The sequence below is a fragment of the Dermochelys coriacea genome, chromosome 8 (assembly GCF_009764565.3).
Source record: "Dermochelys coriacea isolate rDerCor1 chromosome 8, rDerCor1.pri.v4, whole genome shotgun sequence".
NCBI lineage: Eukaryota > Metazoa > Chordata > Testudines > Dermochelyidae > Dermochelys > Dermochelys coriacea.
This window is the reverse complement of record NC_050075.1, coordinates 91,066,241-91,078,307: the sequence shown is the minus strand read 5'-3', so window position 1 is coordinate 91,078,307 and position 12,067 is coordinate 91,066,241. Positions and strand designations below refer to the sequence as shown.

At 41.7% G+C, this 12,067-nt stretch overlaps 1 protein-coding gene across 2 annotated transcripts in view; it reads left to right on the top strand.

The window, feature by feature from the left end:
• The first annotated feature begins 4,271 nt into the window (after window positions 1–4,271).
• The window catches only part of ROR1 (receptor tyrosine kinase like orphan receptor 1), a 280,147-nt gene continuing 272,351 nt past the window's right edge, over window positions 4,272–12,067 (top strand). Inside the window, exon 1 of one of the 2 annotated variants that reach the window (XM_043490690.1) lies at window positions 4,272–4,558. In XM_043490690.1, coding sequence (XP_043346625.1) covers window positions 4,447–4,558 — 112 coding nt within the window. In that variant the 5' untranslated portion in view covers window positions 4,272–4,446. The remainder of the gene's footprint in view (window positions 4,559–12,067) is intronic. The other variant, XM_038414785.2, reaches the window with a different exon arrangement.

Genomic DNA, 12,067 nt, shown 5'->3' with positions numbered 1-12,067 from the left:
TTTTTGCGGATACAGACTAACACGGCTGCTACTCTGAAACCTGTGATAAAACTGTAACCCTCCTGGTCTAGGAGCACAGGCTCCCAGAATGAGATAAAGGAGAATCACCATTAGAGTATAGGTACAGGCACAAAGTCACATTGTGATTGGTTGACTAGACCCTTTTTTATCATGTGCACAAACTTCCAATGGTGCACAGCTAGAGTCCCACCACAAACACCCAAAGAACACCTCTGCCCATTATATTAAGTGTATGTGTGAGGCCGGGTTCGATGGGTGGTGGGGAGGAAGGGGAGAGTAAAAAGTGTGTTAAAATGTCACTCCCCACTCCCGAAGTGTAGGGTGACCATATATCTCAGCTTGCTGGAACAGTCCCCTTTTTGAGCCCTGTTCCGGATGTCCTGCTTTGTTTGGCAAAACTGGGCATTTGTTCTGTTTGCTCTTGCTAGCTGATCATCGGTTGTCAAAAGCAAATGGGACAAATGCCCTGGTTTGCCAAAGAAAGTGGGGCGCTCCCTCCTAGGGGGATGACAAGGAACATTCGGTGGGGCAAGCAGCGATGCCAGGCAGCAGGACTCAGGTCGTCAGCGCTAGCCCCAGGTGGTGGGGCTCAGGCAAGCACCGACGACAGGTGGCTCGAGCGAGCAGTGACACCAGGTGACTTGGGCAAGCCCCATGCAGAAGGGATAGGAGTGCCTTGGGCCAGCCCCTCATAGTGTCCCATTTTCACTTTGGGAAATATGGTCACCTTACCGAAGTATAAGGCAGCACTTTGTTTCCCTTTCACAAACATTTAACTCACTTTTTAGTCTAAAAGCTAAATTGGGAGATATTGAATACATTACTTTTTTTTTAAATAAAATGAGTTGAAAATGGCTGCCAGGCTGCAATCTGATGCCGAAAAGGCAGTGGGCCCTCCAGGGACCTTTAGGTTGGATATTAGGAAAAACTTTTTCACTAGGAGGGTGCTGAAGTACTGGAATGCGTTACCTAGGGAGGTGGTGGAATCTCCTTCCTTTGAGGTTTTTGAGGTCAGGCTTGACAAAGCCCTGGCTGGGATGATTTAGCTGGGGATTGGTCCTGCTTTGCGCAGGGGTTTGGACTAGATGACCTCCTGAGGTCCCTTCCAACCCTGATATTCTACGATTTTATGATGACATGACTGTGTGGACAGAGAGAAGGGGCCCAAATAGTCTAGGAAATCTAAAAAAAACAAAAAAAGAGAGTTAGAAAAATTAACACACCAATATATTCAAATTAGCAGAGAAAAAGTATTTATAGCTTTCTCCTAACTACTAATCCTGCTTATTCTTTTTACTATAAACTATTTTTAAGTACGGGAGAATACACCTGTACAGCCCCAGCAGACTATTTGTAAAAGAATTTTTAAAAAAGATGCAACATTAACCAGCCATGCTGCATTAGCTCTCTGCCACTCCAAGATGTACATTGTAGCAAATGGTGTACTTTTCAGGTATGGAAAAGCAGTCAGCTTTCTGTGTTGTTTTCTCATACATGCCTAAACTGTACACTAATAGCCTCCGAACACACATCATGTCATGGATTATTTCTACACTATCTATTAGCTATATAGGACTCATGATCCACAACTGAATACTGCTTATTCTATTTAGAGCATTGTAGGTGTGGTTTTCCATATACACAGTAGCCAGCTTGTCCTAGCACACTAAAGCCTGCTATACCATAATACTGTGAAACTGCTTAACAGTTTCTAGATAATGTGTTGTCAGTATTGTTTTGATGTCGTGGTTTTGAGATTCGTTCTTCAAAAAACACCAAGAGATCTGAAGAAGTGACTTTTGTCTGTCAGTTTCAGTTGTTCTGGGTCAATTAGGAGATAAAGGTGAAATATCCAGATGGATGCTGCAAGATTCAATAAAGTAGAAATTCTTCCTCAGGGCAGGAGGAGTCGAACCCACGTTGTTTAGGGTCAGAGACAAAATAACCTTTTCCTGCAGTTGTGAATTAGCTCAGAGGAGATCTTTGTGTCAATTTTGCCTCTTCACTTCAGATAAAACAGTATCCACTGGATCACTAACAGAGCCAGTTTTATTTAACATTTTAATTAATAAGCTGGAAGAGGGAGTAAAGAGCTGCATCAGTGAAATTTGCAGATGATAATACAGTAAATTGATAGGTGTTCCAAAACCCGTCAAGGTCAGAGAAATAATAAAAAAAAGGTGCCTGGACAGATTAGGAATATTGGCAGCAATAACAAAATAAAATTCAGCCTGGAAAAATATAAATTAATACATCTAGGGAAAATAATCTGGAACATGGATATTTAATGGGAGGGAGATGCTTAGAAAGATGAATGGATTGCAAGCTTGCATTGAATTTGCTACGAGTTATCATGACAGCAACAAAAAACTTTGGGTTGCAAGTGCAGAGCCCTCATACTACTGAATACAGAGGCAGCAGTCCCTTTCTATTTGGCTACTGGGAGTAAACTTCGAGAAAGCAACCAAAAAGAACGATGGATCTGGAGAGAAGATTAAAAGAACTAAATACGCAGCTTTATTAATAACTAAGGCGGACGCAACAGACACAAGTATTTGAATGTGTAAAACAGACAGGAAGAGTCAGAGTTGTGCAGGGTAATATAGTGGAGTCTAGCTAGGAGTAGGGAGATTAAATTCAATCAAGGGACATTTTGGCTGCATATGGGGAGAAGGTGGGATCTATTAGACTTAAGGCCATACTGGCAATGATACCCTACGCAATGATGGGACTGAACCTCTCTCCATCATTTTTCACTCCCTTCCCACCAAATCACCCCAGCTATTTTTTCTACTTGAAAGTTCTCCTTGCTTTGGCTCAGTTGTGTGCAGGGCTTGCATTTAGATCCCAAACATATACCAGAACCCTTTGCCTTAGGATCCTTAGCTTTGAATAGAGGTGACATGAAACTGTTAATAATGAGAGGGAGGGCATAATTTAAAAGTTCTGGAGGTATGTAGCAGAATTCAGGGCAGGGCATATAAACCTGGCAGAAATCTGGGAGGGGGATGTGACCCCATGTGCCCCCCCCCCCCACACATGAGATGCTCTTGGCTTTGAAGAGGATATTGCAACAGCTGGTGCAAAGGATTCTAGGGCATATCTGGGCATTAAAGTTTACTGATGTACATGACTAATGGAGAAAACAGGAACCAGATGGCAAACCATCCACAGAAATACAATTTAGGACTAGTGTTGAGTGAGTGATCCTGAGAGTCCCAGGGACATTTTCGCAGTGCCTTAGGTGGCCAACTGCTTAACCTATGGTCATCTATGATTAGAGCAATCTGTCCAAAAGGAAGTATTGGAAACTCTGGAGACATTAGAAGGGACAAGGAACAAGAAAGTGGCCAAAGGAAACAATTCTGTACTGGATTGGGGCTCCTTATCCTATGGAGTGTGACCCCCAGGGGTGCCTGGGAGGAATTTCCAAGGATCACACCAGTTGCTGGGGGAAAGCAGCATGTGGGAGGACTTGGATGGTGCCAGGTCCTTCCTGCTGCTGTAACCACCCTTCCCTGCCCGATCCACCCCACTGCACTACACTTCTCCCCCTCCTCAGCACATCCTTCAGCGGGGGGCCAATGGGGAGTGCTCCCAGAGGGGCAGAGTTGCCCCAGAGCTGAGTGCTATAGGGGAGAGTAAACCCACGCCATCCCTTCACACAGCCAGCCCCCCCCCCGGCAATCAGCCCCTAGCTCCTCGCCAGGATCCCCATTTGGGTGGCTCCTGGCCCTAGCAAGAAACCCGGGATCGTTTGAAGTCCTGGGGGGCACAAAGACTCACTGGACTAGATGACCCAATAGGTTTATTCCCTCTCTCATGGCGGGGGGGGGGGGAAGCGATCCAAGGGGAGGAGGCTCCCAGGCACCCCAAGTTCTCCCTCTCCCCAGGGGGGCTGGAACAGTGTTTATAGCGGGGGTGCTGGGAGCCATTGAACCAAACTGTAAAACCCCCCTATGTGATGGAAACCACTCCAAGCCAGGGGGTGCGGCAGCTCCCCTACTTCCAGCCCCCGTGCCCCCCCTCTCCTGCGCCTTCCCCTTCCCCGGCTCCCCCCGCCCGCCGGCGCTGACCCCGGGGCTGTGGGGAGAGGCTGGCTGGGGGGCAGGCGGAGGCTCAGCCGGGCCGCGGTGGGCAGGCGCTGGGAGTGACTCGGCAGGGCCGGCAGGGGGCGCTGCCGGGCCAGGCTGGGCCGCCCGCCGGCGCGGGGTGCCGGGGCCGGGCTCTGAGGGGAGGTTTTGGAAAGTGACAAGCGAGGGGCTGAGGGAGGGAAGCCGCCGCCCCCCGCTCCGTGCCCGGCCGGCGTGGGGAAGGGCTGGGAGGGCAGCGCCCCCCACCCCCCACTCCGGCGCGGCGGGGAGAGCTGGCCCGGGCTCCGGGCGCTGTCCTGCGGATGTCGGAGTAGCGCGAGCCGGCTCAGGAATGCCCCGGCCGGGCGGCGGGGAGCGGAGCCTCCCGCCGCCGCCGCCGCCGCTGCCGCTGCTGCTGCTGCTGCTCGCGGGGAGCCTGGCGGAGCTCGGGGGCGCAGCCCGAGGTAAGACGCGCCGCGGTCCCCGGCGCCGCCTCGGGCGGGCCCTTGGGAAAGTTACCCGCCGCCGCCGCCGAGCCTTCCCCCGCGCTCCGTCCCCCTCCGCCCGGTGCCTCAGCCCGGCCCCCCCGGGGCGCCCTCTCGCCGGGCGCGGGGCCGGGGGCGCGCTCCGCTGTCATCTCGGCGGAAAGAAGGTGTTTGGGCTTCGCTCTCCCCTCCCCGCCCCAGAGCCGCCGCCCGTTTGGCTCGGCCCCGCGCCGGGGCCGGGGAGCGCGGGAGTCTTTCCGCCGGGCTTTGCCTTTGGGTGGGTGAAACTGGGCGACCCACGAGCGGAGGCGACCCCAGACAAAGCCCCCGTTCGCCAATTGTTCCCTTGTCGCTTCCACCCTCCCCAGCTGCAGCCCGGAGAGGTTGGAGGAGGAGGAGCAGCAGCTGTGTGTGTGTGTTGTGCACTATTTGCATTTGCAAAGTACGGTTAAAAAAATAAAAAAAAAAGGGGGGGGGGGGTGCATCCGGGCAGTGGGGCTGACTGTGGTTTCTAAGCCGCAATCTAATGCGTACTTCATTTGGACCCTCTTTACAGACCATGGCAACATTTCGAGTAAAGCGAATAAGAAAGGCAAACTGTATTACCTTCCCCTGCGGGAAGCCGTCAGTGCTTCCCCCTCCTCTCTGTGCTGGGACACAATGAAAGGGAAGATGGGCTGCTCCTGTGGGTACAACGGATCCTTTCTTTGAGGAGGGGTGAAAAGTTGATTCAAGCCGTCAGGGTGTTGGGCTTCGCTTTAATATGCAATCTGCAAGAGGCAACCCAGTTTGAGTCTCCTTGGCAGGATACCTGTGTCTGGTTAAGACACCAGAAAGAAACCCCTTTTTGATTTTGTTTTTAAGCTATATTTAGAAAAGCACCGACACAGCATAAGGGTACCAAGGAGAAGGAGAGTGAGAATATCTTTTCAAGGGGCAACACTGAACAAGAGGCCTTTTCAACAATCCATAGACCTTAGAATCTAATCTTTTTTTTTATTAACCAAGACTAACCTGGAAGTTGCTTATAACAGAAATTGTTTATATCTTTGGGACAGATTCTGATATCTTTACTCTCATACTGCATGAATAGTCCCATTGATGTCAGTGAGGCTATTTACATAGTAAGGCGGTATTCATCATAACTAAGGGTACTAGAAGCTGCTTGTCTATGATTAAATGTGTATCAGTTGATAATTTATTAACTGGGTTTTTGGAATGAAGGAGAGAGTATACCAGCAAGCAGACAGAAGTAAAAGCTTGAACATCAGTTTGTTCATCCTGAAGAATATCCTCTGAGGAGTTTTAAGTCTACAGTTTACCTTTCCCAAATTGCAAACATTTTAATCCAGTAGTTAGACAAAGTTCTGTTAGGACTTTAAATTTCACATCAGTATTCTTCTTCTTGAAAAATAGTGTAACCAGGCTCTTTCTTAAGAAACATATTTGGCTTATTTTCCTCTGATTCCAAGTATTCCTATATTCCAGTTAATGAAGTCAAGTTTTATACTTGATCTGTACTTAATTGCTTTATAAAAACACTTTCCAAGAGTTTGACTGAGTTGTCAGCTAAATGTAACTATTCCTAGGCATTTCATTCTGCTTTTGATATTTGACTTAAGGTCTGTAAGGTAATATTGTCAATGATGTCTTTTTAGTTCCAGCAATGTGGAATGCTTTGCCATTTTACTACATATCTATAGTTCAAGGGCAAATTGTTAACAATGACCTTAAAGCAAATCTCTTTAAGAGATCACAACAATATTTGTGATCCTTTCATTTTAATATTGTTTTGTTTTATTTTTAATTGTAGTCATTTCAATAATTTTATATTTGTGTCATCATATAACATATACATAAAAGAAATGGAGGCTGATAGCCTGGATTGACATTAGGTAAAATGTGCATATTTAGGCTAAGATTTAATATTTAATATTTAAAATGACTAGTGAATTTGGGTGATTTTTGAAAGTCTTCAAAAAATGCTGAGCATGCATAACCTAAAACCAGGCCCCTGTAAGGTGTGTCAAGTTGGTCAAGTCACTTTTGAAAATCTTGGCCATAATGTATATTCAAAAAAGAAAAATGTACAGTAATGCCATGTTAAATACTCAGAGGTCAAGCAATGAAAAAGTTAAGGTTTTAATAAAGAGACAAGGTGGATGAGGTAATATCTTTTATTGGACCAACTTCTGTTGGTGAAAGATACTAACTTTTGAGCTACAGAGAGCTCTTCTTCAGGTTTTAGGACCAACATGGCTACCACAATGCTGGAAACAAGGTTTTAATAACACCAACGGCCATATTGCACATGTTGTGGAATGGTTGCCATTAAAAAGTCAACTATTATCAACAGTTACCACACAGTAGTCTGAGATTATCCCTATCTTTCACTATGGCCCTGATTCTGCTGTTGGATCTGTGTGGATGAATCCTATTGATGTCAATGTGACTGTGTGGGTACAAGGGTCTAATCGTACACATTTAATTGCTGGCCTACACATTTAATTGTAAAAAGAAAAGGAGTACTTGTGGCACCTTAGAGACTAACAAATTTATTAGAGCATAAGCTTTCGTGAGTTACAGTTCACTTCATCAATGCATCCGATGAAGTGAGCTGTAGCTCACGAAAGCTTATGCTCTAATAAATTTGTTAGTCTCTAAGGTGCCACAAGTACTCCTTTTCTTTTTGCGAATACAGACTAACACGGCTGCTACTCTGAAACATTTAATTGTGTCAGGAGTTCTCTGACATCTGTGTGGTGACAGCTGGTAATGTTGAATTTAAATGTCTTCTGTGGAATATTTTATGTATATTTAACAACATAAACTTTAAAAAGGCTAAATTAATGTTACTTTTTCATTTCCTGACCTTTTAATGTTTAAATTAATAACCTTAATGTTACCTTAACATGAGGTTTTTTTTAATAAAGTAAAAATTAAAAAAAAACCCAAATCCAAACCTTATTATGATCTATCAGCAGAGTTTAAGCCCACAATTTGCTCTCTTGGATTTACTATAAATTCTGAGAGACTCTATTCGTACTACTTACAAGCTGTGTAGGAGCATAAGGATTTTCATACAGAATCAATGTCTGCATTGAAATATTTTCTGTAGAAATGTTTGCTATATTGTAAACTTTTCTCCTAGATATTAATTAGTGTTAACTTGGTGCCAGATTAAGTATTGTATTGCCCCAGATTAGAAAACATTATCATCATGCAATGAGAAATTTTTTAATACATATAATTAATTTTTGTTCTGAACGTGTAGGGATCTAGACCACAGTGATGATTAGCTAACCTGAAAATCTTGAATGATAAAAATTTAGCAGATTTTGAGTTGTGTAAGCAAAAAGATATATTACCATTTACTTAAACTAAGTGTAAAAGTGTATAATTTAATTTTTCCATAATTCAAAAATGGGTGAATGGATTTCTCCACTCCCCACCCCCAACTACCACTACCAAAAAAAGTCCATGTGCTTTGGCTGAGACCAAACATGGACATTTCTGATGTAAAGGAGGATATTTTTTCAGACCTGTGAAAATAAGACCTTTAATGAACATCCTCATATACTGGTAACTTTAACAACTGTAAAACTTTCACTATCAGGAAAGCTTTAATATTGATTGATTGGGAATCCAAGGTCTGCCTGCCCATTGATCTACATGATTATTATTTAATATTCACATTACAATAAAACCAGAGCCCCCACATGTACAGAAGCTACCATAATAAATCCTGTTCAAATATTTATAAAGACATGGTTTCTGCTCCAAAGAGTTTATAATCTGACATCCTGATCCTGCAAGCTCTTCAGGATGAGTGTAAATTCATGTCAGTAGTCAATTCACTAGGACAACTCATATGAGTAAAAATAAGCAAGACTTCAAGCATATGTAGGACAGGGGCCTAAAAGTCTACTCATGTCCACTTTGGGTTACCAAATAATCTAGGTTTCAGAGTAGCAGCCGTGTTAGTCTGTATTCGCAAAAAGAAAAGGAGTACTTGTGGCACCTTAGAGACTAACAAATTTGTAAGGTGCCACAAGTACTCCTTTTCTTTTTGCAAATAATCTAGTTGAGACATGATCATGTGATGTAAACTAGCTTGCATAGTTGTCTTTCTAGCCATGCTGTCTAATCATTTTAAAAATCGACTGTCTGGTTATTGACTGAGAGAGAGTCACATGATCTTGTGAGCTAAAATAGAAGCATTTTGGCACATCATAAGCCTGCTGCATCATATTTAGTACAAAATCATCTTTGTGACATTTAAATGTAACTCAAGCTCCATGCAGAATTTGAACAAAGTTTCTTTGCTCTTCTGGTTTTTGTTTTTGAAGGGTTGGCAGCCACAGTGCAGTAGAGTCGTGGCAGAAGCACCATGAATAGGGTAATACAATTTTTATGCATAAAAACATAGATCCGTAGACTGTGTATTTTAGATAATAGGAAAAACTGTTGCCCTTTTTGAAAATTACCTCCAGTGGATTAGCATTCCTCCACCTTTTGATTAGAAATGCTATAAGGCAGTTTTTCATCCATAGGGCAATAGTTTTCTATTTCAGTCATTATATGTTAAGCATTATAATAATAATAATAATAAGCATTATATGTTTACAAACAAATAAAATGTTTCTATCATTGACTAACAGCAAATGGAAAGATGGAAATACGTTTTGGAGCTGTTTGACTGACTGATTTTGGTATCTGGCACGTCTATTCAAAAGTTGCGCTAACTACAAATGAATGATTAGAATAATAGTTTGTGTATTATTGTAATTATGTCCACAGAGAATGGCATGCTAATTATATACACATAGGACATTTTATTTAACTTAAGTCTTTGCAAATGAGATCTAGGCAGGGGTCTATTTAAAGAGTCCTTATAGCTCTTAAATACAAATATCTAAAGCTGGACAAAAAACCTTCCCTGAGGTGTGACACTAGATACTGTTCTTCAGAGACATGCACAGAAATACAACAGCTTTCTGAGACACTAAAAAGCACCTCAGAGTAGAAAATTCTTCAAAAATTGCTAACTAAATGCAGCTGCTTTAACATATAAGCTATCTTGCATGCCAGAAATATCCAAAAAGGTAACTAATACAAAATAAAAAATAAATAGTGTATCCCTTCCAGGTCCTGTCCCCCACTGTCATCTTGCCGTAGTGAGCTCAGTTATGAATTTTATGTTTAGAAATGTGTGTGATTTTTAGAAACATTGTTTCTAAACTTACAGATTTAAACAGTGTTGTTTAGAAATCTGGTAAATTGTGATCTACTTATAAGCCAGTTATTTTGTGCTGCTAAACAATGTGTATTATTCATTATATCAGTGTAATGTACCAATCTTGCTATAACTATCAGAATAAATCTGAGCGGAAAATACCCACCAGTGTTTTAGAGGTGAAACTGCTATGTGAACCATAGATAAACTAGGCAGATCATATCATGGTCTGATCTTGGCAAAGCTAGTAAATTTCACACCTTGTCATTCATTAATAAAAAGAACAATGCAGTGATAGAATAGTTCACATTTAAAAAATGATTCCTACGTGTTAAAAGTTCTCTTAAACGAATATACTAAATAAACAATCATATTTATAGAATTATATTTTTATTTGGTTAAAGTAGCAGCATTGAAAAACTAGCAAATCAGGCCTTACTTTTTTTTATGTTGTCTTTGTATTGAAGGCAGTCAGACTATTTATGTGATTAAGTACAAGCACAACTCTCACAAGTAAGGGTTTGAAAGACTAGATCCATACTTAGTATTATTAGAGCACTGTACAAATGTTGATGATCAAATACCAGCTCTTTAGAGCAGAGATTGTCATCTTTGTAACTTGTCAGCATTGTGCCTATAATATTGACAGGCATTTAGCTCAATCATTCATAACATAAACAATACAGATCTGAATAGATTAGCGCAATTTTCAGTGACGTATAAATTATAGCACAATGTTTTGATTAACTGAAGTACATCTCTCTAGTTCCAGTGAGAACAATTGTACGTGATAAATAAGAAACATTTCAAAGTTTCAGTGATTATTTTGATGTTTTGGTGTCTACAGCATGATCCAGGAAAAGAAGTCACACCTTTTGCTATATAGTTACTTACAATATTACTTTCATTGTGAGTATTGGTGTAATGTTACATATGGGACACTGTCTTTGGTTTTATTAAATTTCTTTTATATGTCCATTTTGAACTATATTTGCACAATTTTAAATATGAAAAGCACATAGGAAAGTGAGAGAGTCTGCTCAGCTATAAAATGGGGATACTTTCGGCTCACATAGGTACTATTAAAGTATGTTTATAAAGCTTTTTGAGACCCTCTTGTAAAAGGCACTGTAATAAGTATATTTCAGATCTGCAAAGCAATGTGATGTTAGATTCCCATTCCATTCAGCCAGATTTGTAAAGCTTTGAAACAAAAGCTATTTAAGAAAAGCAAGCCCTTTATAATGACAGAAAGCAATAATGCAGGGTCCTCAATATGCTCCTTGGGTTTTGTAGTAAAATTCCTTCCTGAAATGGAGCCAGTTGAGCTCCTCTGCCTCCAAATAATTTTGCAGAGTAATATTTGAAAGGAAATGGCTAGCGACTTGCAAAAAGAATCCCAAGGTGCATACTGGTAAGACAGACACAAAAATTTGGGGAATGATTAGATGTTGCGACTTGAAAACAATCAGTTAAATCCAGGAAAAGCACTAACAGTGATGCAAAATGCCACTGTCAGTACTGAGGAGTTGCATCCCATCTGACACATGAGAGGAGTAGAAATTCAATGTGGCTCCAATATCCTTTTTTTTTTTTTTTTTAACCAATGCATATATTGCTAAATCTGGGCAAAAATAGGGGGAAATCACCAATATTTTATTTTTAAAACACAAAATTCCAATATTGGCTTAGTGTTGTATGCTGGGAGTGCAATTTACCTTGCAGAGGGGACGAGCAAGGGCTATGAACCATTTAAGCCTTGCTTTGTTCTGGCCTAGAACTGAATTTCATGCTAGCTGAGTCATGTGTAAAATAAATATGCTTTGTACAGTTTATTCCAACACAAAATGTTTGAATAATATTCAAATAATTTATCCATCAGCTGTAGTTCATATAGCTGCATCTTAGCTATGTTAATGAACATATTTAAAAAATTGAACAACCCTTTGCATATATGTTCTCTGTTTTTTCTCAAATGTACCTGTACATCTGTGTGACACTGTAAACTATGGGTTGTATTCTCGTCTTAGCCTCTGTAATGTCTAACTTCCACTACTGTTAATTGGAGTTGGGTATGTGAATGCCTTAAGGGGAGTAATGACCCTTAATTTAGATAGTGTGTTATTACCTGAATTCCTACTTAGAAGTAGAAATCGTTTTCTGCTACTGATCTGTTTTTGTAGTATGTTGCTATTAAGATATAATTTTAGTCCTCTTCAGCACTTGCCCTGCTGGTAACTCCATGTTGGAGA